Source organism: Lates calcarifer, linkage group LG11 (assembly GCF_001640805.2).
Source record: "Lates calcarifer isolate ASB-BC8 linkage group LG11, TLL_Latcal_v3, whole genome shotgun sequence".
In the NCBI taxonomy this organism is placed as follows: Eukaryota; Metazoa; Chordata; class Actinopteri; family Centropomidae; genus Lates; species Lates calcarifer.
Window position 1 is genome coordinate 437,349 of NC_066843.1, and position 27,231 is coordinate 464,579.

Consider the following 27,231-nt stretch of genomic DNA (forward strand, 5'->3'; position numbering starts at 1 on the left):
TAAAGCTTTGGTATTTTAACTTTTGGCCGTGTGCAATGTTTATAATAAACTGTGGAAAAGCAGCTGTGAATACAAAACTGGACTGATGAAACAACAGGAGCTGAAGTGGACAGGACGTCTCTCTGAGTTCTGACAGTTTCTACATGAACATTATGTCTGTAGAGCAAGGTCAAAGGTCACACAGCAGCAGCGTGTCGACACAACAGGTAAAACCATCACATGTTATAATGAACTGTGCTGACACAGTGTGTATATGTGTCTGTTACCTAGCTGAGTGCTCCTGTATCGTCTGATGATCCTCACCATCTCTGCCACTTTATGCTGCAGAAGAAGGAGAGAGGGAGGAAGGAAAAAGAGGAGGAGAAAGAAAAGGTGACAAGAGAAGAAGTGATGAGTTTTTAATGTCTTGTTCCAGTTTTATTTCCTGTTTAAGAAACAAACCTACTCTGACGATTCCTTCATGGTGTTACTGAGATATCGCATTCATGAATCCAGTCACAGTTGTCACCGGGATGGAGACATAAAGATTTATTTACTCACTTCATATAAATATGTAAACGTGCGACACATCCCCTCTCTCTGTGACGAGCGGCTTTTCACTGGTTCTTCTTTTACATTTTAGGAACATTTTTGAATGGACGTGACTTCACTCACCATCTTCTCAAAGTTGACGAGTTCGCCATGAAACGTCTTACAGCTCTCGTGGAGAAACGTCAGATCTGCCAGAGGAAACACATCAGTTCATCAACACAGGATTCATCAGGGTTTATCAGGAGTCAAAGTTCAGAACGATGTTATGAAATACGACTTTAATGTTGTAGTTGGAACTTAAGGAAACACAACTGATGAAGATGTTTTCTGAAGCTGCTGCATGTTTGTTCCTGTCAGCTCAGTGTAACCTCCTCATTTTAAGCAGGTTTCAACATCAGCTCGTTCGTTTGCACGTTTTAGCTTCTTTAATTCTCCTGTTATGATCTTCACACATCAGATAAATACAGTGTGATGAAATAATAATAATAATAGTACAGATTTGCACAAACCATGAACCAATGAATGAGACTCTGAAAATGATTCAAACACAAGTTTTTCTTCTGTTTGCAGCTTTTATTCTTTCTCTTTCTCTCGCTTCATTCTTCCATCCATCCCTCCCTCTTTCTTTGGTTATGTTACCATGGAGACAGAGAGCTTAAGGCTGCACACACACACACACACACACACACACACACGTCTTTCTTCTGCTTTCACTCGTTCAGTTTCAAAAGACTTTAAATGAGATTACTGTACACACTCTGTACGCCTCTTATCCTGTGTGTGTGTGTGTGTGTGTGTGTGTGTGTGTGTGGACACCTGCTGGGTTAGATGAGTGCGACTGAAGACGAGATGAAAAGAAAAAACTGGAGCGAAGAGGAAAATAAAACCAACGATGAAGAGGAGTCTTTGAAGTGACTGAACCTGTGTGTGTGTGTGTGTGTGTGGTGTGTGTGTGTGTGTGTGTGTGTCAGGTTGACGCTAACATGGAGCTGATTAGCCAGGAGTGTTAATTAGCGAGGAGGAGCTAACTTGTCAGCAGCAGCTTCACATCTGCTCGGCAGCTGGAGGCGATCAGAGTCTCAGAGGATCAATAAGTGCAGGTTTAGAACCAGGATCAGTTCATCAGCACTGACGAGGTTCAGTCCCTCGCTCGGGTTCATGTGACTGTCAGGGACGGTTTGAAAACCACACGAGGTCATGTGACTGTCAGAGGAAAACATTACAGAAAACTCTGCTTCTTGAGAAACTCAACTGTCTCCTGAACGTTAGAAATGAGTAAAAGTCCTCAGGAGTCCGACTGCTGCTCTCTGTGTCAAACATCCTCCTCCTCCTGCAGAGTCAGACCTGAACTCACTGACATGAAACTTATATTCATAGATTCAGAGCGACTCCCTCCTCCTGAGGAGATCATTATCTCTGATGTCCAACCACAGTAAACCTCCAGAAACCCACTTGGAAACCAGAGAGAAAAGACGCTGCAGAACTTCATTCAGAATCCTTCTGTTTTTAAGTTTCCCTCAGTATCACAGTGAAACAGACAGAGGTGTCTGAACATCCACGACACACTGACAACAGGAGCTGATAATAAATAATTCGGCTGCTTTAAATGGAGACTATTGAAAAATATGATGTATATAATGTGATATTTGTCGCTGACTCTCCTACAGTTCCTGTGTGAGTACCTTTAAGCAGCAGAGGTGTGAAGGGGATTAGTGGAGGTCTCAGGCTGGTGATCAGGTCTCTGTAGGACTTGTGGTTCCTGGAGGGATCCTGTAAGACCAGAAAAATCCCAATGTGAAACAAGTGATGAGTTAGCAGCAGATCAAAAGTAAAACATGATCCTGAGACTGTGACTCACCGCGATGCTCTCAAACTGCTGGAACTGCTTCCTGAACTTCCCCGGGAGTCCCTGAACACAACGCGCACGCACACGCACACACACACACACACACACACACACACACACAGATGGGTTGCAGTGAACTGAACCTTATCTACTGGTTATCTGAATGTGTGTGAAGGTGCAGCAGAGCAGCGTCAGGTGAGTCCTGTACCTCCCAGGTGAGTCGTAGTCTGCTGACAGCCGGATTATCCAGACCCAGAACCACAGCGAGGAACGACAGCAGGTCCTGCTGCTGCTTACACCTGAAACACACAAACACCTGTTCACACCGGGAACCTGGGACATTTCTGGCCTGATCCTTCTGCAGGTCTGACCCTGACCCGGGTCAGGACATGGACTCACAGAGCTGCGATCTTGATGAACTTGCGGAGCAGCTGGACCCTCTTCGGCAGCGACTGACACTGCAGGATCTCGGTGGCGACCCAGTGCTGCACCTCGCTGCAGCGCTGCAGTACCAGCTCCAGGTTGAGGGGGCGCCAGCGCGACTGCTCTCCGTGAAACACGTAACACACAAACTCCACCTGCAGGAGACACCAACGAAGAAGAAGGAAGATACAGATCTGTCAGATCTGAGTGCGCTGGTTGTGGAGCAGCGTGTTGGATCTCTGTGACCTCTGACCTCGTGGACGCAGCTGAACAGCTCCCAGTCAAACACCACCAGCTGATTGGCCACTTCCTCCGCTGACATGTCGTGGAGTTTACTGTCACCTGGAGTCCAGTGGATCTCCTCAGGAAGAGGAAGCTGAGGATAAAAACATCGTCACATTATAACAAACAGAACCCGCTCCCTTCATCAGGTAATGATCAGTGAAACCGTTCAGTTCCTCACCAGTGAGTCGAGTTCAGAAGGTTCACAGGCGAACAGGTGAGTGTTGACCCCCAGCGTGGTGAACACAGCTTCATCACTGGGACGAAACACTGCTTTCTCTGAACACAGAGACGTTAATAACAGTTAAATAAAAGACTAAACGCACACTTCATCTGGTTTCTAGAGACAAACTACCACAATAAGAGTTTCAATATAAAAGCAGATCAAACAGAACGAAGAGAAAACGACCACAAAGACTCAAACTAATGATCGTGTTGATGTGGTTTTTGTCTCCTGACCTCCGGCTGACGTGACGGCCACCAGGATGAGGTTTCCAGGCAGGACCGGTTGATCTTCGCTGTACTGGAGTTTCTCTCTGACCAGAGCCAGAATCTCTCCGACCCGACAGGACAGACGACTCCTGATGGTGACGTAGGAATGATCCGGAGTGTAGACCCTGCAGAAGACTGACCACACAGAGACGGACAGATGACGGTTTGTCCAAAAACAAAGAGAAAAAGGACGAAACTTTTTACACAAAATTTTATATCGGGAAAGTTTTGACACCATCTAGTGACCATTTATGGTACTGCATCTGAAAGGAACAGTCCAACATTTTTTGTTGGCAAGAAGACGGACGCCAGTTTCATCTCCACTGCAGAGATGGTCCAGACGTGTTAGCATGGCTTAGCACAAAGACCTAAAGCAGAGGGAAACTGTTAGCCTAGCTCCATCAAAAGACGAGAAAGAAACCGTTTAGATCTGATCTCAGGCAGCTGGTTAATTTACTGCATCATTTATTTCAGTTTGGAAGATAATTGGATTTTATTTGATTTGAAATATAATATTTGCTGCTACCGCGTTAGCTTGTGTGAAGGTCAAGATGTCAGTGTCCAGTGTGATGTCCAGTGTTTTAGCTCCGTTATCAGAAATGATCTCTGTCCATACTAACACACCTGAAAACACACTCCCTCACTGGGCTGCATGAGGGTTCAGGTCAGAGTCAGGATCAGGTCATTATGTCCTCTGGAAGTCCTCACAACTATAGCAAGACTAATGTGCGTACACGTGTGTGTGTGTGTGTGTGTGTGTGTGTGTGTGTGTCTGGGTGTGTCAGGCAGTTTGTGATTTGTATATCCCGACCACAGACTGCAGGTGTGTTTGCATTTCAACTGTGTGTATGTGTTTACAGATTAGACAGTGAACTGCAGCTTTTATATTTCTGTCCATGCACGTGTGTGTGTGTGTGTGTGTGTGTGTGTGTGTGTGTCGTACTCTCGTCGGAGCCTCTGAAGGCCTCTCTGGGCTGCAGGCAGGCGTCAATACGTCTGAAGTGTCTGAACAGAGGACGGACCTGCTTCTTCCTGCTCTCCTTCTCCTCATCAGAGCTGATAACACACACAGACACACACAGACACACACAGTAACACAGACACACACACACACACACAGTAACACAGACACACACACACACACAGTAACACAGACACACACAGTACACACACAGTAACACAGACACACACAGTCAAAGAATTAAAACAGATGATCTCGTATTAGCAAGAAAATTATACAATAAAATATAATAAAACATGACAAACATGTGGTAAATGTATTGTTGTTATTGTGTAATTCAAAGGTCCAGTGTGGAACATTTCCAGGAATCTATTGGCAGAAATGTAATATCATCTGTTTTCATTCGAGTCCACCATGTTTCTACAGTAGCCCAGATCGGACAAACTGAACCAAACTGTGGCTACACGTGGGCCTTTCACGTCTTTATGTTGACGCCACACAAAAACCCAATGGGATTTTTTCACTTTTTTAAGACACGTAAAAGCTTCAACCATCAGCAGTGGGGGATTTACTGATTTACTGTATTCCTGTGTGTACTGACTGTGTGTGACTGTGTGTGTTGGTCTTACGGGCAGTGTAAGATCTCGGTCCATCTCTGCAGTTTGAGGACGTCCTCCACCAGCTCAGGATACCGACTCAGCTCCTGGACCGCACACAGGTACAGCTCCTACACACACAAACACACAATAAAAACACACACAACGTTGTGTTTTTCACACTAAGGTAAATACAGAAGATGAGAAATGTGTGCGACTGTGAAAGTTTCCAGAGCTGAGTCAGTTCTGTTGGAAACCAGGAGCCAAGAACAACAGGTTCCACCCTGAATAAGTGTTATCACCTGTGTGTGTCATTATTATTACAGTGTGTGTGTGTGTGTGAGCTGAGGTTTTTAGTCCTGAACCGGACTTTCTAAAAAGAGAAATGCCACTGTCCGTCCGTTGCCACGGTGACAGCTGCTTCCTCATTCAGGTAGAGCGGCGAGGACGTCCCTGTAATCTGGTCTTTCCATTTATACCCTCGGCCTTCGTTAGGAGTGACACTTGGTGGTGAAGTGGTGGTGGGTGGAGGCTGGTTTGGGATTGGACCTTCGTTCACTCATACATGCACCTGTACAACCAACAGGTGGCGATGTAACTCCACCTGTAAATGTTGGCCAATCAGAAGCCTGAAAGAATTTTTACTGAGCGAAGCGGAGAGCAAAGGATGATGGTCTCTGTAGTTCTCATTTCCCTTCGCTCTGCTCCAAAAAACAGTTTTGCCCAGAAGACGTATTGTTACCGTTCCAGGTCCATTACATCCCCAGTTAGTACACCTACATGTAGTACACTGTGTACTCGGTATACTCACTGGTGTAGTGTGTGAATCTCGACAGGGTAGTGTTGTCTCAAATCAAACATGGCCGCCGTGCAACTTACAGGAAACACGTGACGATTGTCATCAAGATGTCCTCCAGCTGCTTGACTCAAAAATGAACCTTTTACTTTCTTGTGTGTTCACCCTGTTTCATGCCACATGTAAACTACGATGAGACCTTCCTCTGCCGCCATTTTAACAAGTTTAAAAATATGTTGTTGGCCCCTCCCTTTCTGCTACGTGGCCAAGATGGCGACCGATTAGGGAGAGAAGTGTCCGTCATTTTAAACTCAGCTTTCAGACCTTCGTGTGCTCTGCATGTTTCCATATTGTGCTCTCAAAATGGCAGCTGTGAGGAGGTGTATCATGTTGTGTGTTGTGTACCTGTGGTTGTGTATATGTTGTGTGTATGTTGTGTGTTGTGTACCTGTGGTTGTGTATATGTTGTGTGTATGTTGTGTGTTGTGTACCTGTGGTTGTGTATATGTTGTGTGTATGTTGTGTGTTGTGTACCTGTGGTTGTGTGTTACCTTAGGGAAGCTGTTGCTGCGCTCTCCCTCCTCCTGCAGCAGCTCTCTGTAGGTGTCCAGGTACCTGAACGCCACGTTCAGCACCGCCTGCTTCCTCTCTGCTCCGTCCAGTCCTCCGTCTGTTTCTCCCTCCATCTCTCCATCCCTCTCTCTCCTCCCTCTCTCCTCTCACCCTCCACCTCCCCCTCCCTGCCTCTCCTCTCTCCCTCCTTCCCCTCCGTCTCCAGAGTGAATCTGAGAGAGTCTGAGTTAAGGACAGATATTCGTCTGATGACACAAACACGTTATGGACAATTAAAATTCCTGATTCACTGAGCAAGAATCTGATCAGAACCACACAGTTAACTTAATCAAACACATTGATTACCTCAGGATTTGATGGCCGCAGACAGTTCATAATAAATAAATCAGACACCGACACAGTGCTTAGAAGATATACGTCTATTACAAGAGCTCGACGACGACTTTTAAAAGGCTAACGCGAGAAGTAAAGTGATGTAAAATCTTGCACGTGTGTGGAACGGATCGGGCGTTGTCGTGAAAGAGGTTCAGTTGTGCCCATGTTCTGATTTTGGCACACAAGCAGATCAGATCATGTTCCCAGGTACGGATCAAGCACTATGGTAACTCAGATAACAACCCTGTACAACTGAGCTGAACAGAAACACATCTACAGCTCCAACATGGAGGTGGATGGACTACAACAGCTGTCAGCCAACAACACTCACCAACACTGGACTGTTAAAGACTGGTCTGATGGAGCTGGATCTGGATGAAGGGACAGAATCTGAATCCACAGAACCACAGTCCAGGCTGCTGCTGGTGTAAAGGTGTGATGATGTCTTGACTCACATTGGGCCTTAATATCAATCAGTCATGGTCTGAATGTCACAGCCTGAGTGTTGTTGCCGACCATGTTCGTCCCTTCATGGACAGTTTCCAGCAGCAGAATTCTCCGTGTCGAGAATCTCAGAGGAAAGTTTCCAACATCTGGAGGAATCCAGAGCAAAGAGAGGAATGGTGTTCCTAATAACATGCTCAGTGAGAATGGGATGAAAAACTCTGGAATTTTCCTTTAAAGTCTGATTCATGAGTTCATCTGTAATCAGCCTGATTTTAATGTTTCAGCCTCAGAGAGCAGCAGCTCTGAAGAGAAACTGTAACTACAGAGTCAGAGACGCCGCCATGATGACCCACATATCACTGCACCACGCACACACACACACACACACACACACACACACACACACACACACACACACACACACACACACACAGCTGCCTCCGTCTCTGCACACACACCATGTTTTTCTCTCTCCCTGATGAACCCAGTTCCTGCAGCAGCCTGATGAGGGCGCCAACACTGACGATCAGTCGTAATTTATCAAATCTGTCTCAAAACAACCTGATGTTCTCACTTTTACCTGGTTTTTGTTTTTGATGTTGTTGCTCTCAGGTGTGTAGCACCCTCTAACCGTGCTGAGACGATGTGAATGAATCATTAGTACTTTACCTTGTATTTCTTGCATTCTGCACAATTTAACTTGAGCCGAATGATCTATTATCAGTTCCTGTTTTTAATGCACTCACAGATGTACAGGTAAACTATCACTGGATTATTTAAATCCTGAGGCAAAATTTAAAACAATGATTTTCAGGCAAGTTCTGCAGTCATAAGAAGTGACTTTTATCTATGATTTCAAGGAGGAGTTATGGATGTTTATTCATGACGAACATCAGAGACAATGACAGATGTGGAAAGTGTAAGTTGTGCTGATTCCAGCAGTTTCTGTCTGATGTCTCTGTGTTAGGATTTGACTGAGTTATGACTCTCTGAACCACAAACAGCTGAAGAGTGAGGAGATCTCTGTGTGTACTGTGGTTTTTCTTCGACGAGGAAAAACCAGCAGAGGAAGATGAAGACGAGTATTTCTCTCTCTCTTCTCTCCCGCCCCCATCCCTCTCTGCTCTACTTCCTCTCCTCCCTCCAGCTCTCTCTCTCTCTCTCTCTCTCTCTCTCTCTCTCTCTCTCTGAGTGGGTGAGTATGAAAGTGGACGACAATCACTTTGTCACTGCAGAGGAAAAAAGGATTCATTTACATTTTAAACGACGCAGCGTAACAATCTGTCCTGAAGTCAGCTGTTTATCATCTCTACTTATTTATGTGATTTTAATTCAGCACAGTTTCAGTTCATATTTAATATATTCTATCACCTCTCTACAGATCAGATTTTCCTGAAGGCACCGTCTGAACCTGTAACCCTGAAGTTAGCTTCAGCCTGGTTCCTCCACAAAAAGCCAATGGGATTCTTTCATAGTGTTTTGGATTATTCCAGAAAATAAACTGTGAGCAGCTAAAGTTTCTGATCCTTCAGGTTTAGTTGATCAGATCATCTTCACAGATGAACACCACTGTTCTGACACTCGTTAGCAACCGCCTTTTTTAAGACACGTAAAAGCTTCAAACATCAGGAGTGGGGGATTTACTGACCCATTTTATGTCGGAGAATAAAACCTGAAAATGTCTTGAGCTTGTGTTAAAACCACAGACCTTATTTCAGACATTTAACCAGAAACACACTGACTCTGGACGAGGAACAGGAAGAGCTAACATGCTAACATGCTAACTGACTTCCTGGTTATAAGATCAGTCCTGCAGCTCTGCATAGGAACCACAGGTATTTAAGGTGAGTTTGATGCCAAACACGTGGTCTTTTCTGAGTTTGACACGAACAACGTCTTAAAAAACTGTAGCAAGTGAAAGTTGAAGCTCTGACAGTTGATTTCATCGACTGTAATGACGACAGTCACCAGTGGAACCTGACTAATACTGTGTAGGTCCACCTCGACCTCTGGGGGCGTCCTGTGGCATCTGACAGCAGGACATTAGCGGTGGATTCTTTGGGCGGTGGAGCCTCCGTGGATCTGGTTTGTTCTGAATCATCCCACAGATGAGCTAAAAGTGTAAAGTTCGTCCTGAGGGTGGTGCTAGAAGGAAGGTGATGGGGTCATTAAACTTCACCCTCTGGGGAGAGGATGGACAGGCAGGGTGGTGTTTCCACCTTTTCCTTCCTCTGGACTCGTTAAAAAGGCTGAAGGAGGTGGAAACATGTCAGTGTCAGTCTGCAGCCGTCAGCGAGAGGAAACACAAACCTGCAGCTTCCAGACTGAAACAAACCAAACTGTCCATCAACGTCAAACACTGGACGTCCGTGACTCGGCTCCATTACACAGTCACGCACACATGCAGATACACAACACAGCCCTGTGAGCACATTCTATCCAGGTAATTATGCATGTGTGTGTGTGTGTGTGTGTGTGAAGGATACTGCTGCAGCAGGACTTGCTGTAACCTGTCGGCCGTCAGGAAGATGGGATGTGTCAACATGAAGTCATCCAGCAGAGTTTCTACAGAGACACAAACAGAGACAGAGGTTAGCTGTACAGACTGTACCTGAACACACCTTCACATCTGGGAACAATAACAAATAAATAAAGAACATTCTCTAATAAAACTAGAACCACAGCCTCCTGGTCATCAGTCTCCAGTTTCAGTTTATCAGTGACCTTGACCTTTGACCTTTGGCCACCAGATTGTAATCAGTTCATCTCTGAGTCCAGAGATATCATGTTCACGAGAATGTGAGGACTTCCTGTTGGTGTTTCACATTAAAAGCCTACCAACAAAGACTTTTCATATGAAAAACCTTGACAGGAAATGTTGAATCTCTGACAGGAGAGTGGCAGCTAATGATTATTCTCCTCATCAATGAATCTGCTGATCATTATCTTTCAGGCTGTTGATCCGACTTCAGACAAACTCTCCTGCATTAAAGGTTTAACTGAAGATTTAAAGGAGAGCTGCACACAAACACATGTAAATCAACAGATACCACTCTACACATTTGAATCTATGGCTGCAAACAATTTACACACACACACACACACACACACACACACAGATCTCTGTTTGTCAGAAATTAACCATCTGTGAGATGATATCAGTTTCATGTTTAGCCTAGCTTAGCACAAAGACTGGAAGCAGGGGGAAACTGTTAGCCTAGCTTAGCACAAAGACTGGAAGCAGGGGGAAACTGTTAGCCTAGCTTAGCACAAAGACTGGAAGCAGGGGGAAACTGTTAGCCTAGCTCCATCAAAGGAGAAAAAAATCTCCCTTCCAACAGTAAATATAAAAATTCATATGCTGGTATAATAATTCTGATCTTCAGAGATGAACTTTAAGAGAATCATATAAACTACATTATAGAAACACTCCTCCACACACACACACACACACAGATTAAATGTGGGCCATGAAGACATATTTAGCCTCGAAGTCGTCGTCGGTTCAGATAAATGAAACCAGAACTGAAGCTTTAAATGAACAGACACAGCAGAGAGAGTCAGATTCATCAGAGACAAACACAGAGAAAACCTGGTGTTGATGTTTTTCAGAGCGACACTGAGCTGAAACAGTGACGAGCAGCTGCTGCAGTAAAACACTGTAATTTAAGATGCTGAAACAGCACGACTCAGACAAAACCTGTGGTCGCATTTACTAAAATATACTGCTGCTCTGTGTGTGTGTGTGTGTGTGTGTGAGAGACGCATGCTGCAGTGGGCGTGTCCTGTCAGGGTCCGCCTCTCTGCAGGCGGTTACCATAGAGACACCACGTTGCACAGTGAGAGGATGGAGAGAGAAATGTGTGAAAAGAAGAAGAAACACTGAGGAGGAAAAAGAACAGAGAGGAATGAACGTCATGTCAGAGTGTGAGTGTGTGTGTGTGTTGACTGATCGATCATGTAATCAATACCACACTGGATTCATCCCAGGTCTATTCTGTTTTATTGGAGCTGCTGTGGAGAGTTTCAGTGTCTAACTGAGCGACAACAACTGAGTTTGTTAAGAAAAACAACAACATTGTTACTGTTATCACACACAGGACAGGTGTGTGTGTGTGTGTTCATCAAGAAATCACCTGCTCGATAGAACTCATTCTGAACCAATCACGTGGCTGGAATAGAAGCAAGGAGCAGATTGTTTCTCTCCTCATTAGACTGATACTGAAAGAAAGTTAAAAACAGGAGGATTCTGGGTGAAGTTCTGCAGCTGTCAGGAGCCTCCTCTTCTTGAGCTCTCAGAGACAATGATATATTTGGGAAGTAGAAATCACACTGAATCTAAAAATCTAAGTTTGACGTCTGTGTGTTGAGATGTGACTGAGTTATGACAATAACTAACTAACGTCTGAGCCCTGAAGTTACCACAGGAAGAGATAAAGTGCACCCTGTCATTTAATATATAAACATATTCACAGGCTAACGAATTAGCAGAAGAAGAATGGTTTGAGGAGGAATCAGCAGACAGATGCAGAGAGAGAGAGAAGATGGTGTGAACACAGAGGGAGAGAGTGAAAGAGTGTGAACGTGGGAGGAGGAGGAGGAGGAGAGAAACCAACTGAATCCAAATGGGATGTAAAGAACGCCTACGAGCTGAGAGAGAGAGAAACTGACTGGAACACCGAGAGGAGGAGAGAGATACGAGCAGACAGACTGTGGCAGTGCCTTGCTCAAAGACACGTAACACAGAACACAGCTGGAATACCACTGCCTCCGTCTGCTGCTCAGACTAAAACAGGGACAGCAGCGTTTCCAAACGTCTCCATTTTAAGGGCTGGAAAACTCTGAAGTAACGTGGACACCAGGTGTGAACACAGCGACAGACTGTGGCTCCAACAAACACCAAACTCTAAGTTTCCTGGATGTCAGAGATGAACGCTGGTTTTTAAACAGTCTGTAACTGATCTACAGTGTCACTCTGAACTCTCTGGACCAGAAGTTTAAAGGTGCTACATGGGAGCTAGCATTAGCATTAGCAGCTGCCATCTTTGTGTTTACAAGACAAGAGGTTAGAATACGTCCTCTGAGACTCACTATCGTAAAGTGGTGTTATGACATGGCGGACTGGGGCTAGCTGGTTAGCATGCTAACTTCATTGGGAGAAAAGATGAGACAGAAACAGAAGCAAAACACTGATGTTGCTTTTCACAGCTGGAAACAGCTCCTGGTGGTGCTAATGCTAACGTTAGCTTTGCAGTGATAGCAAAAACTCACGTATAGCACCTTTAAATTACACAGCAAGAGTAATGCTGAACTATAGAAGTCTTAAAAAACCAGCGTTCATCTCTGATGTCCAGGAGACTGACGGAAACATCAAGAGCTATGAGCAGAGTTTGTTGTGTTGCTCAGAGGGAGATCGTACCTGCTCACCATCGTTACACCGAGCAACAACAGGTGTTCATGGAGCAGAGCAGGAACCATGCTGAGGGTTTAAACCTTCAGGAAAAGGAAATCACCTGCAGCAGAAGTGAATCAGTGTGAGAGCGACATCGTGGACGGAGCTGATGCTTTCATGGAGAGAAGTTGGAGGTTTTCTCGTGTATTTCAGCTCAGAAGCCTCTAATTTGAGTCTGTGTTTTTTTCCTCCCACCTCCTCTCTCCTCTCCCTCCCTCTCTCTCTCTTCCTCCCACTCCTCTTCTCCAAATGTCTTGTTGAGAGCTGGTTGCTATGTGAACAGGTGCTAAAGAGCCTCTTATGTATCTGCACACACACACACACACACACACACACTGCTGCTCTTCACATCCTCACAAACGGGAAGTTGGACGAGGGAAACCTGCAGCTTCGAGAGGTCGAGGAAGGCGGAGAGACGAGGAGGAGGAGGAGGAGGAAGGTAAAAGCATCCGCAGAGAGGTAAACGAGTGGGCAGCATCACTTCTTCTCTTCTTCTAAAGAGAAAGAAAAAGTCCTCCTCCCACACAGCGAGCTGTCCTGTCACGCCATCACTGTCTTTCTCTTTCTGTTTCTTTGTTTTTCTGTGGTGTTTTGGTTTTAAGCCCCATCACCACGGCACGCTGAGGGCTTTCCCTGGAGAACAGGAACGTTCACAGAGATTCACACACTCGTGATTGTGTTGGACACCAGGATCCAGGTGAATCAGTTTCCCTGTTCCTGAGAAAAACACCTGCAGGAGCCACATACAACACACTGCTTTCAGAAAGTATTCAGACCCCTTCACTTCACTGCGTTTAGATTTCATTTCACCTCCACTCCTCCTCCTCCTCCTCCTCCTCCTCTCAGTATGATGCTGCCACCTCCCACACACACAGCAGACAACAACAACCGCACACAGACCAGCAGTAAAAACTTCATTCAGGAGAAAAGTTATTTACATTCTGTTTCACAGCGTAACTCTGCCTCACCTGAACACACCTGCCTGCCTCGACACGCCTGCCGCTGAGCTGAGTGTGTGTGTGTGTGTGTGTGTGTTATGTAAGAGGCTTTAACAGGTTTGTTCGTCCTTTATAAAACTGTCAGGAAACTTATCGTCTTTCTGTTTTACCTGAGAGGCAGCTGCTCACACATACACACACACACACACACACACACACACACAGTGATAACATCACAGTTGCAGACAGGTATCGTCCGTGGCAACCGCTCGTTGGCTGTTTGTGTTTTTCCAAACCTTTATTAAAACCCTGCGCTGACAGCTGCAGAGGAGTCGCTCTCTCTGTTTGGATTCTTCATATATTCTGTGTTTTATATTTTAGGAACAATTATGAAAATGTGAAAACAGCTACCTGACTGAATGACATAATTGTTTGTGTTTTATTTTTTCATTTGTTTTGTAATAAAATGTCAGATTTTAATTTTGTAAATTTAGTAAATTTATTAAGTTTTAACCATAAAACAACAGCTTCAGAATCACTGTAATGTTGCTCCAAACCTGCAGGACAAGTATACAGAGTCCTGCAGGACTGATCCTAAAACCAGGAAGTCAGTTAGCATGTTAGCATGTTAGCACTTCCTGTTCCTCGTCCAGAGTCAGTGTGTTTCTGGTTAAATGTCTGAAATAAGGTCTGTGGTTTTAACACAAGCTCAAGACATTTTCAGGTTTTATTCTCCGACATAAAATGGGTCAGTAAATCCTCCACTCCTGATGTTTGAAGCTTTTACGTGTCTTAAAAAAGGCGGTTGCTAACGAGTGTCAGAACAGTGGTGTTCATCTGTGAAGATGATCTGATCAACTAAACCTGAAGGATCAGAAACTTTAGCTGCTCACTGTTTATTTTCTGGAATAATCCAAAACACTATGAAAGAATCCCATTGGCTTTTTGTGGAGGAACCAGGCTGAAGCTAACTTCAGGTTGGACTACAGAAACACATCATCACTGTGGAGCTCTGTGTTTATATAAAGGTTTCAGACCCAGCGAACAAAGTAAAACAAGCTCACACACACAAATACACACTAATTATTTTATAAAATCCTCAGTGTCTGACTGACACACCCTCGCTCGGTTAAAACAACCACACCCTCTCTCTCTCTCTCTCTCTCTCTCACACACACAGTGATGATTGAGGTTAGTGTGTGTGTGTGTGAAGTAAGACTGAACCTTGAAACAGGATTATCTGACTACTACCTCAATCTGCACACACACACACACACACACACACACACACAAAGCTTCTCATTGGCCCAGGATTTAAAAACAAACCCTCAGAGTGCATCATGGGAAACCTGTTGTATTTTAATCCAGCGTCTCAGAGACATGACGACTGTTTAAAATCACCAGCTCTGCCGTCCCGTTCCCATCACTCTACTGTTATCAACTTTTTCTGTCCGTTACCATAGCAACCAACTCTACTTTCGTCTCGCTGAGGTTTTTCTGTAACTCGTTAGATTTCTAAACAAACGGAGCAGAAACGACGCCGGGTGCTGAACATGAAGACAGATGACTTAGAAGTGTTGCTAACATCTGGAGGCTAACTAAAGACAGAGCGCAGAGAGCTAAGATGGCCGACACAGGAGAGCAGGGAGAGCCCCATGTGACCCGGGTCGGCCTCTGAACAGAGTCTGACACCAGCTCCACCTGGAGACATGTTGTCGGCTGGAAAAGTGTTTTTCTGTACGTTTGGTTTTTGGTTTAAAGTGGGTCAGACTGAATTTACTGAACTAAAAATCACACGTCTTCTCTGAGTCACATCTCAACACACAGACATGAAACTTACATTCATAGATTCAGTGTGATTTACACCTTCTAAAGATATCGTTATCTCTGATGTCCGTCCACAATAAACCTCCAGAAATCCACTCAGAACTCAGAGAAAAGAGGCCGCAGAACTTCACCCAGAATCCTCCTGTTTTCTTCAGAATCACAGTAAACAGTGAGTTGTCTGTTCAGTTCAGGTCTGTTCGGCTGATAATAACTAATTCAGCTGCTTTTAATGGGGACACTTTGACTGAATGGAAACAAATACAGGTCCACAGAGACACTCACTGACTTAGTTTAAACCAATCTACTCATTTTCAAAGATCCAGGTTTGTCTGGGTGAGAAACCCAGAAACTTCAGGAGTCTGATCCTCACGTCTTTTGTTTCATCAACATCCAAAAATCTGTGTCACTAAAAAGCTGTTTTGGCAAAAGTTCAATCAAAATGCGTCATGTTTAAGTATTTATGAAGGTGTGTGTGTGTGTGTGTATGTGTGTGTGTGGAGACTGTGAACGAACAAGCGAGCAGGTAAAACCAGACAGGTGAGAATCCGTCAGTGCTGGAGGTAAGTGACATCAAACATGGAGGACATGGGACAAACCCGGAGCTGAGAGGCTGCACCGACGTTTAAATTCATGAAACTAACTTCACGTGCTGCAGGTTTTCTGACTGGTGTGTGACGCAGACACACCGAGCCAAAATAAAAGCTGGATGTGGGTCACACTGACTGAAGAGGATCAACAGGCTCCGGCTCTGCAGTAATTAAATATGAAGCACAGTGTAATTTTCAGGCTGCTGAGACACAAAAACACACCAGATGAGGACGACGTGGATCCAGACTCGGCGTCTCTCTGCTCACCTTCAGCGTGTTTCTGACACATCAGACCAGACTCACTGCAGGATTCAAAATCAGGGAGACTCCAGTCACCCAGTCAGTAACATTAGGATTCTGTCTGTGAACCCCTCACACTACAGGATCAGATAATTCAGACCTGTGACTGGATATAAAGATGGCCGACATATCTGCACTTCCTCCAACTGTACAAAAATAAAAGCCAAAATATCCCATATACAAGCGCCGCCATTTGCAGCGTGGTCATGATCGGGGGCAGGAGCTCAAGAGTTAAAGTCCCACCCATACACTCAACCGACCAATCACAAGTCAATCTCAGCTGTCAATCATGACATTTCACCTGCTTTTCATAGCCTTCAAAGAACTAATTAAAACAAATTATCAGAAACGCATCAAAAACAGAACATTTATTTGGCGTGGACTTTGATTTTCTCTACATGGAGGCGGGCTTATGACCTATACCGCAGCCAGCCACCAGAGGCGATCCAAGTAGTCCATTAATGTCAGTGTTTAAAGACGCAGCTGTTTATCAGACTCTTGGACCACAACTTTATGGAACTGTGATTCTAAACCATCGGACTGAATAAAATAAACAAATAAACCTCATGTTAGATTCTCACCTGTTGTAATTAAGTTGAGTCCTGACATTTGGCAGGAGGATAGTTACAGTTTGTTTGTCTTATTTAACAGAAAGTTGAATATCTTTGGGGTTTGAACTGTCGTTTTGGATAAAATGAGATTTTTTTAATCATATCTCTGGGAATTTTATGCCTTTATTTGCAATAAAGGTCTGATTTTTACTATTTTCTGGTGTTTCATGGACTAAATGATTGATTGATTATTCATCATTGGCAGCATTAACCTGTGATTAATAAGAAGATCAGAACTCCTGATAAATAATGTACAGAGTTAATAAAGCTGATAAACTGATGCTAACATCAGGAGCAGAGAAGCATCACGCTGGGATTTCAGTCATCCTGAGGAATTCTGTCAGAACATTTTTCTCAACATTAAGCTCCATCCATCTGAACAGTTACTGGTACAAACAGAAATCTAATCTGGTGTAAGAACAAACAGTCAGAAACAAACAACCACAGCATCACACAGCTAATCACAGACCTTTGGACTTCAGCTCAGTCTCAGCTCGGAGGCTGGAATGAAAAGAAACTGGAATCACCACCTCATGTTTGTACACCTCCTCCAACCAGTCCAGTGTTAATTAGTGTGTGAATCCCTGAGTTATGGCCAAAAACGTGTTTGCAAGGTCACAGCAAAATCTAATCAGTTCAACCCTGAGTCTAAGAGAATATTTGTGCCAAATTTGAAGAATTTCCCTCGAGGTGTTGCTGAGATATTATGTTCATGAGAAGAAGAAGTACGAACTGAACGGTCCAACTCTGGCATGGAGCAATGAAAAGTGATTCTCTTGTTTCTGAAACAGGGTCAGAAATCATCAGCCTTTCAGAGCAAAACAAAGCTCTCGTTTCATTGCTGATGGTTTAGTTTTTGCTGCAGCGTCACATATTTCTGCAGCTAACTGTCCCCTCTGGGCTACTGTAGGTGGTGTTTGCAGGAGAAGAGACTGGGGCGAGTTGTGTTGTTGAGTTTTGATCAGGAGAGAGTCGAACACGAAGCCTGAAGCAACACAACATCTGTCACATCAATCACAACAAATCTGCTCTTCAAACTCTGGATGATGGAGAAACGTTTCTGCCGTTTGAGGAGAAACTTTCAGAGAAAATGTTCAAACTGAAGTTTGTTCCTTGATTTTTCTCTGGAGCCTGAACCAGAACAAACACATTGTCCACAGTTTGTTTCCCTCCTCACAGGACAGTTGGTTCAGACGCTAAATTTCATGCGATCCATAATTTATCAGCTTTGACTCATTCTGTGAAAATCTCTGAAACTGGACAGTTTGGTCTCTGCAACATGATGACGACACTCTCTCTCTGAACACTGGTGTTATCGAGCCTTAAGTGCAAGAGGTTCATGGTTGAGGTCTGATAATGATTTTATGTTACAGTCTCTCAAATGTTCAAACTGGATCAGCCGGTCCCTGTTTTAACTCCTCAGTCCTGAACCAAGCGACCTGAGAAGGAATCTGCTGCAGGGTTTTAACCTGGTCCTGAGTGAAAACCACCTGCAGACTGAACCTGACGATGGAGACGCTTCACGTTTTAGAGTTGATGAAAGTCTCAGGTTGTGTTAAACACTTTCTGTCTGACTCTCAGCTAAAGTCTGTTATCAGTTCTTTAATCAGTCACTTATTTATTTATCAAATGAACCGTCCCGTGTTCTCATTTCTCACTGTGAAGGTATTAAAGATGATTCAAAGACCTCATCTGGTCATTTTGATGAATATGTTGCTGACGGACTCATCAAGATAAAACAAATATCCTCCACAAAAATCCTGTTTCCTGGTCCAAGGACTGAGCCACAGGATTTATAAAGACTGAGGAGTTTTATTTATATTTGCCTTTTTAATTCATTTAAACTGATTCTCTGCTTCATAAACTCTGAAGCTGATTATATGTTAATATCAATATGCAGATATAAGACCACAGACGCTGTCGTCCTGTGAGCAGCAGCAGATCTGATGATGATTTTATCAGTAATTAATTCAGCAGCATCACCAGGTTGTGTAGAAAATAATTACTGATGTGAAAACAAACTCATCGCTTCATTAAGTCTCAGAGACGATCTGTTAACAGCTGATTATCGGAGAAGTGTTTGTATAACACGATGATGATGATGACGACTCTTCAACAGGAAGGAAACTCTGGATTATTTATGGATGTGACCAGTTTGGATAAAGGAGGTTTTCTTTACTTAACATGAGACCGTTTTCTACTAAAACCCACTCAGCACTTTGGTGCACATTAAACATCTGTCCATATCCACGCAGGTGTAAACAGGAAGTAGACTGTCTGATCTGTTTGTTGTTTCGTTGCAGAAAATAATAACAACTGACTGACCAATCGAAGACTACGCTGCGACCGATAAAAACCAATCGGGAAGTGAATGTGAATGTGACGTGTCTGCATCATCGTGTTTTCCCTCTCTCAGTGTGAGCACAATGCATGATGGGATATATTTCTTGGTTAGTGACCAGCGGTTGTTCACTACTTTTCACAATGCATTGTAGGATACACTGTGTTCACTATACACATATAATGATTCTGGACACAACCTCAGCTTTGGAGGCTCGAAAACTCCGGAGCAGTGTGGATGCCAGTCGTAACCATGACGACAGAGTCGAGTTTCCTGCATCCACAGTATCTTTAGTCACTTTTTGTTTTTATGGTTTGAAGATATTTTACAAGAGAAAAAAAAGCAGCAGCGCATTGTACATTTTTATTATTTATCTTATTCCTCACCGGACGTGACGCCAACGAGAAAAGATTGATCATGTTTTAGATTTAAACCTGACACGGTGCTGGACTGTAAAATGTCTGTTCATCAATGTCACTCCTTATTACAGCCAATATAATGAGTCCATATAAAATACAACCAGGCACAAACCACAGTAAATAATCCTCTGGCTGAGGAGGAAGTGGAAGAGAAGTGTGATCTTAATGTTTCCGTAGGTTCAGATGCTGTTTCATAATAATCTGTCTGATAAAAATCTTAATGGATCTTTGTTTTCAGTGTCTAACAACAGAAAGCCTGAACCTTTCCTTCTGTCTCTGCGTCTTTCCTCCTCTGCTGAACGCTTGTCATTTTCTCGTCTCTGCAGGTCAAAGAAACTGAAGCTAAACTAGAAGCGTTTCCATCGATTGTACAGTTACACAGCAGAGAGTAAAAGCTGAAACAACATGTTGAACTGTTGCTGTAATGACAGAGTCACAGAGCAGGAGGTGAATTCTACTTAAAGTGAAAGTTTTTTGGCGAATTTTGAAAATATTTTAATGAAAATTTTAGAAAATGTTTTTAGAATTTTTGGGGGACTTTAAAACACTTTAATGTCAGGATTTTTGCTGAAATCAGTGCAAAAATATCTTTTTAAATTTCTTTAATTTGAGCATTTCTTATATGTATTTTTATTTTTTTAAATCATTTTCTAATTGTGTTTCTTATTTTTTAATTTCCATTTAAATGTTTTTTTTTATTTTTCATTAATCATTATTTTGTAAAGCAGTTTATTCCCTTGCAGTTGAAGCATACTGCACAAATAAACCTGCCTCATTTATTTTATATTTCAGTAAATGTGCAAATGTTGAATGTTTTCAAATTTTCAAACTTTCTATTTTTACTTGTTTTAATCTGAGTTTCTGAAACAAACAATACAAAGACCAAATGAAAGACAAACACACAAACACACCCTGCAGCTTCCAACAGGCAGCAATCAGTGCTCTGCGCACATACACACACACTCAGAGGCATGCAGGCAAACATTCCTGCAGGAACACATACGTACACGCATGCATGCACACCCACTTCAGCTGTAATAAGCAGGCTGCGTTTCTGAAAGAGGACGGCAGCGATTATGTAACCACTGGTTATCACACACACACACACACAGACACACACTGAGGCTGCAGGAACAGTCTGTATGATGTGAACTGTAAAATGAAAACGCTCCTGCAGAAAACAGAGCCTGGATCTGACAGCAGAGATTTTCTCTGGACTCGAGGACGAATCCTCAAACATCAAATTCAATCAGAGACAGAAGCTCGTCAATAAACAGCTGCAATTAACAATCACCTTCAGCACTGACTGATCTGATCATTATTGCCTCAATTAATCCACCATCAGTTTGGTGTATGAAATGTTCCAAAGTCTGGTTTTTGTCCAAACAACAGAAACAGACGCTGGAGAACCTGATAACAAATGAATAGGTAATAAAATAATAAACCAGCTTCTACTGGCTTCTACTGGCTCTGCCAGCCCTTCACACTGTACATGATTACAGAGAACAGGTCAGATCTGAGCTAAGGTGCAGCTGCAAGACGGTCAGAAGCAGTGAAGCCAGGACAAATGGATTATTTGGATGTTTTCTGCACCAATAAAATGGAAAAACTGGGGAGAGTTTGTTCTGTTCCTGAGGTTTAAACTGAGGGATCAGAGGGAGATGGGTGAGGCAAAGACAGGTACATACAGGTGTTGTAAAAACAACAGGAAGTTAGCTATTGTCATATGACTGCTGATCAACAGTTGGAGCAGCAGTGGCAATTATAGTCTGCTCCTTTAAAACGCCCGCCTGAGTCATAACTCCTGAACTCACAGACATGAAACACATATTTATAGATTCAGCTGTGACTTCCACTTCCTGAGAGGATCATCGTCTCTGATGTCCGTCACCAATAAACCTCCACAAATACACAAAACGAGACGCTCCTGACAGCTGCAGAACTTCACTCAGAGTCCTCCTGTTTTTAACTTTCCTTCAGTGTCACAGTGAGACAGTGAGAGCTGTCTGAACATCCACAGAGACACTGACACCAGGAGCTGATCACAGCTGATTCGGCTGCTTTTAATTCTCAAAATAACAACTAACAACTAAACATCACAGCAGAGGTTGGACGACATCGCCCTCCCTCCTCCGGCGGCCATGTTGGAGGATAAACTGTAGAAAACGAGAGCTTCTTACCTGTGCAGTGTCCGTAGCGTTTCCCCGCCACGCTGTCCAGCACGGCGAGGGTCAGGTTGTCAGGTGTGTCGGGGTGAAGAGGTGTCCCGCCTCCGCCTCCTCCTCCTCCTCCTCCCCCGCCACTGCTGCTGGTCTCTGTGATGAGGCTGGCCTCGGAGCTCTGCTCGTCACTGGACAGAGACGGACTGCGGACGTCTCCTCCTCCAGAACCAGAACCGGAACCGGAGCCCGACCCAGAGCCGTTGGCGCTGCTAGGCACTGTGACCAGACCGGTCCCTGTAGCTGAGGGCCAGGAAGGCGGGTCCTCGCTGTCGGGGCTGCAACGTTTAGAAATAAACAATAAAAAGACAATGAGACGAAAACACTGAGTCCGGCTGCATGATTCTCAAACACAGATCGTCCTGTAACATGGCGTCAGGACACAGCACTCAGCTCTCTACATATGAAGCTGCAGCCATGATGGCTGTATGTGGCAGGATATCTGAACACCTGCTGGACGATTCTTTCAAATCAGACTCTGATTTAATGGACGTGTGATCAGAGCTGCAACTAATGATTAATTTCATTATCAATGCATCTCCTGACTATACCTGCATTCTGGATCAATCTTTTAGTAGTTTTAAGACCCCAACGTGAAGTCTTCAAATGTCTTTTTTCCATCAAAAACTCTGGTTTTGGAGTCTTAGCTCTAAAATGAGTCTAATAACTAATGGATCACCAACATAACTCCTGAATAATCAATGAAACTGTTTCAGCTCTACAGGTAGAGGTGAGACGATAAGCTCCGGGCATTTTATTAACAACCTATCAGACGGCAGCATTAATGTGACCACAGCCAATCAGGCAGCAGCTGCACGTCAAAGTATAGATCCATCTCCTGACCGACCCGGAGGTAAAGAAAGCTGTGGACGAGTCAGAAACATGAGTGGAACCAGAGAGAGGCTCGAAAGTGAAGAACTGACCTTAACAGGAAACAACAAAGGTCACAGCAGGTCGATTATATGGAAGTGGTTTGATTTCATTAAAAGAGACGAAGTTCAGATGAAGACGGTCTGAAAAACATGTCGCCAGTCGGTACCAACAAAGATGGAAACAAAACAAATCTTTACAATCAGCTGAAAAGGTTTCATCCCAGAGAGGATGAAGATGCTGTTTGTCCGTCCACACCGAGTCCTAGCAGGGCTAACAGCTAACAGGGCTAACAGCTAACAGCTAGCAGGCTGAACAGTTTCCTTCTTCTCAGTTAAAGACATGAAGCCTCTGAGCTCAGCAGAGAAAGGTGTGTTCAGGAAACTGATTAAAGTTCTGGACTGTAGCTACGAACTCCCAGACACAAACTGCTGACTGTCTAATCTGCTCCTCTACATAGAAGGTCCTATCAGAGGAGTCTGTGATCGGAGTCACAGGTTTTTGTTCTGTTCACATTTGTTGATCAGTCACCACAGTTAAGACAATACATTTCTGCACCATAAACTGTTATTGTTTTTTTTTAAATGTCCAAATCAATCAATATGGAGCTAAAAATCATGATCATATTTTTCCTGTATCACCCAGCCCTATCTACGTGCAGGACTAAACACTGTGAACCTGGACTGAACTGAGGAACTGAGATACACTGATGAACCTGGACAAGAGACCTGGATCGAGATCTGGATTACCAACCCAGCAAAGCCGGGAATAAATCCTGCCCCGAGGCCTCAGACCTCAGATTCTTCTGGAGATTCTTCTGTCAGTTTGCAGAAAGAGCTCAGATGCTGCCTCCTCCTAAATATGTCACTCACAGAGGGGCGCTGCTTGTTTTTGCCCCAGGACCTCCTTACTGGTTAACCCGGCTCTGCCCAGATCTGGTTGAGTCAGGTGTTGTGTTTGACCCCCTAAACCTCCTCATGTCTGTCTCACCTGAACACCTCCCGGGCCTGGCCGCTCTCTGGTGACGTCTCCCTGAAGAACGGTACGACCCGGGACAGGCTGGCCCTCCGGCGGGACGCCCCGGTCCCCCCGCTGGCCTTGTCCGCCACCCCTCCGACGAAGCCCCCGGCCCGGGTCAGCGCCGTGGTCTGCTTCTTCAGGAACTTCTCCAGCGGTTTCATCCCCGCCGGCATGGTGGGACGCTGGGTGGGGGGTCGGGGGGGGGAGGCAGGGATAGTGATACAGGGGAGGGGGGTGTTTAAAGGATGATGATGCAGAGATGGAGCAGAGGTGGTGGTGGTGGTGGGGGGCAGGTGGTTCCTACATCATACAGCCCCTGCAGGTCGGGGTGTGCAGGTGTGAGCAGGTGTGGACGGACCCGAGGCTCTGCGCGGCGTTAATGCATACAGACCGACTTTAACCCATTGGTGGAGGGGGGGGGGGGTGTATGGGCGGCAGAGAGTCCGTCTCTATCCTCCCTCTCGGATCACCGCACCGAGACACCGACCCTTCTGCCAAAAAAATCCCCCCCAGAACCCTGCTCCGCTCTCGGCCGTTCCTTCCCCGCGTCCTCCTCCCCGCTCTCCGCTCCCTCTGCAGCCGCCGCGTAAAAACACCGAGCTCCGGCGCCGAACGCACCGAGCAAACCCGACGGAATGAAGCCGAAACAGAGCTCCCTCCGTCCGCCCTGCGTCTCCGCGGCTCTCCGCTGGTTTCTCCGGGGCTGGTGGGTCACCGGCGGCTGATTTCTCCGTCAGATCTCCGGGATGAATGAGGCGGCGGTGGATCGACGGTGGAGGATTTTTTTCTCCGTCCGCGTTTTTTTTTCCTCCTCACACACCTGGAGGAGGAAAACCCGCCCGGCCCGGTGCGTTTGGGTGTTGTAGGTTTTCTCAGCAGCAGCAGCAGCAGCAGGAGGAGGTGGAGGAGGTGGAGGAGGAGGAGGAGGGTTCAGTGTTTTCTTTTTTTTCAGGTCAGATACTGCAGAGGCTCCGACAGCCCCCCCCCCCCCGGCTCACCAATAACACAGCGCCATGCTCTCTCTACCTCCCTCTCTCTCCTCCCCTTCTGCTAAATTAGTGGAATGAGAAGTGACTCGTAACATTCACACTCCCCCCGCCCCTCCCCGCTCTGATCTGCTGCAGTTGCGCGCTCCCCTCGCTCCTGCCGGGAGCGCGCATAGCACATTTACTTCCATTGCTGTAAAATTGATGGAAAAGGAAATATCCCTGACGACAGGAGGTCCAGAGGAAATCTGATCTGAAAACATTTACTTCACATTTTATTCAACATCTTATCATCAGGGATTAAAGCTCTTATTCCATCATGTGAGTACTCAGTGAGTAACTGAAATACTTTGGATTACTTCAGCACTGTCAGCCTGAGGAGGCTTATTACATTAAAAGTCTTTCATAAAAACCACCTGTTTATTTAAAGTGGAGCTGCAGCTTCTGTTGAATGTTCTCAGATCAGCAAAGAGCAGAGGACTCTGTAAACTACGACAGTGAAGACTCATCAGGACCTGAGGCCTCCTGTCCGTCGTGTTATCAGAGCTGTGTTGTGGTTATTTGATCTGAGCTTCATCATCAAACAATCATGTTCATGACAACTGCATCTATTTGATGAGCTGGTTTATAGTCAATGAAAACACACCTCCAGTTCGTTTGTCGTCCACCTGTCACCTGGTCACGTTCAGGTCTGATGGTTTAAATGTTATGGCTGTGATGCTCAGTGTGAGACAGGCTGACGACACGGTGATAAATAATGAAACTGTTGTTAATAAACACCTCAGTGACAGATGCTCAGTTCACTGAACAAAAACTGATCAGATCTGTGACAGTAACACAAACACAGTCTGAAGGTTTTCAAAAATGACGTTAACAGTAACAAAGAGTCTTTCAGCTGTTAAAGTTGAATTCATTGGGAGTTTGGTTCACACCTCGAGGCGTTCGTGCCCTGAAACATTAACAGCAGCTACGTCCCTGTTTCTTTGTTTGTTTAGTACGAGCATCACCCGAGCGGCCGCTAACACCTGTCTCTGCTGTGGCTGATATCAGTCAACCAGGAACAACCGTCCTTCTCTGGTATTTGACGAATCACTGACGTAGACTTTGTCGCCACCTACTGGCCCAGTGTGCTCAGTGGAGCGCTTTTAGTTCATGTGTTTTAATGCGAGCAGAGATGTTTCGTAATGTTGTGTGAACTGATGAAGAAGAAATATCTGTGTTAACTTGGACAAGGCCTTAAAGACGTGATGCATCTCACCGGTTCTCAGACCTGGACCCTAAGCCTGAATGTTTACTCTTAAGGTGGCACTAGACGACTTTTCTCCCCAGTGTTTCCAAGTGATATTTCTGTTGGTGCTGATCACAACACCTGCTACAGCTGAGTTTGAACTAAAACCCTGATGTCAGAGCTGTGATAAAGACTCCATGGTCGTATTAATCAGCAGCAGGTTTAGTTATAGACTGATGGTTTGAACGCTCTGAAGTCCTGGACCTCTCTCTGTAGAGACGATCCAAAGAACCAATCTAAACTACGACGATGGCATTATTCTACAAACAAAGGTGAAAAACAGGTGAGTAGCTGCTGAGTCGGCAGGTGTGATCTGATGAAAGGTGGGAGAACTGATCATGTGATCATGTTATCTGACCATCAGGTCTCTGGACTAAAACCACAGATCATTACTGAGGTATTTTTAGACAGATCAATAACAGGTTACTCATTACCTGAGGGCGCAGACCAATGAGCTGAGGAGACAGTTTTACAAAGAGAGGACAGTTTGTCTTCAGGTTTCCACGGGTCCAGGTTAGGGACTTGGGGACTGGATAACGACCTCACAAGTATATAAGTACAACAGTGTTTATTCATCTGTGTCAAAATCAACATGTAAACATCTGCTGACTATTGATTCCCAATAGAGTCACATGACCTTTCATTGATGTGTGTTGCAACCTGATCAGGTCTCGTCACAGTTTAGTAACCGCAACAATCAGCTGGACCGCAAACTGTAACTGGACACACAGTCATCAGTATCATCCTCCTCCTCCTCCTCCTGGAGGAGCAGTTTACAATATGTCACAGTAAACTGACACCACCTCCATCTTTAACTGAGCACAGTCTCTGAAGACTTAACCCTGAACTTTAAACCTCTGTGACTTAAAATCCTGAGACCTGAGCATTGTCCTGTTCCAACACATTATTCCATAGTTTTCATTAAAGCAGAGGTAAAATAAATGTAAACTATCACTAATATTTATCTAAGTGTAAACTAATAAAGATAATTCTATAATTCTTACCTGACTTATGTTTCCACTTTTACTCATGAACGATTGTTCATGTCCTA

At 44.7% G+C, this 27,231-nt stretch overlaps 1 protein-coding gene across 1 annotated transcript in view; it reads right to left on the reverse strand.

Moving 5' to 3' along the window:
• The window catches only part of rapgefl1 (Rap guanine nucleotide exchange factor (GEF)-like 1), a 33,011-nt gene extending 8,040 nt beyond the window's left edge, over positions 1–24,971 (reverse strand). Inside the window, 15 exon segments of the mRNA XM_051073920.1 lie at positions 267–321; positions 655–719; positions 2,214–2,301; positions 2,390–2,440; positions 2,586–2,676; positions 2,777–2,955; positions 3,054–3,176; positions 3,264–3,361; positions 3,542–3,709; positions 4,518–4,630; positions 5,165–5,262; positions 6,479–6,722; positions 9,809–9,887; positions 21,978–22,294; positions 23,877–24,971. Of these exon segments, the coding sequence (XP_050929877.1) occupies positions 267–321; positions 655–719; positions 2,214–2,301; positions 2,390–2,440; positions 2,586–2,676; positions 2,777–2,955; positions 3,054–3,176; positions 3,264–3,361; positions 3,542–3,709; positions 4,518–4,630; positions 5,165–5,262; positions 6,479–6,722; positions 9,809–9,887; positions 21,978–22,294; positions 23,877–24,079 (1,972 nt within the window). The 5' untranslated portion in view covers positions 24,080–24,971.
• Between the last annotated feature and the right edge of the window lie 2,260 nt (positions 24,972–27,231).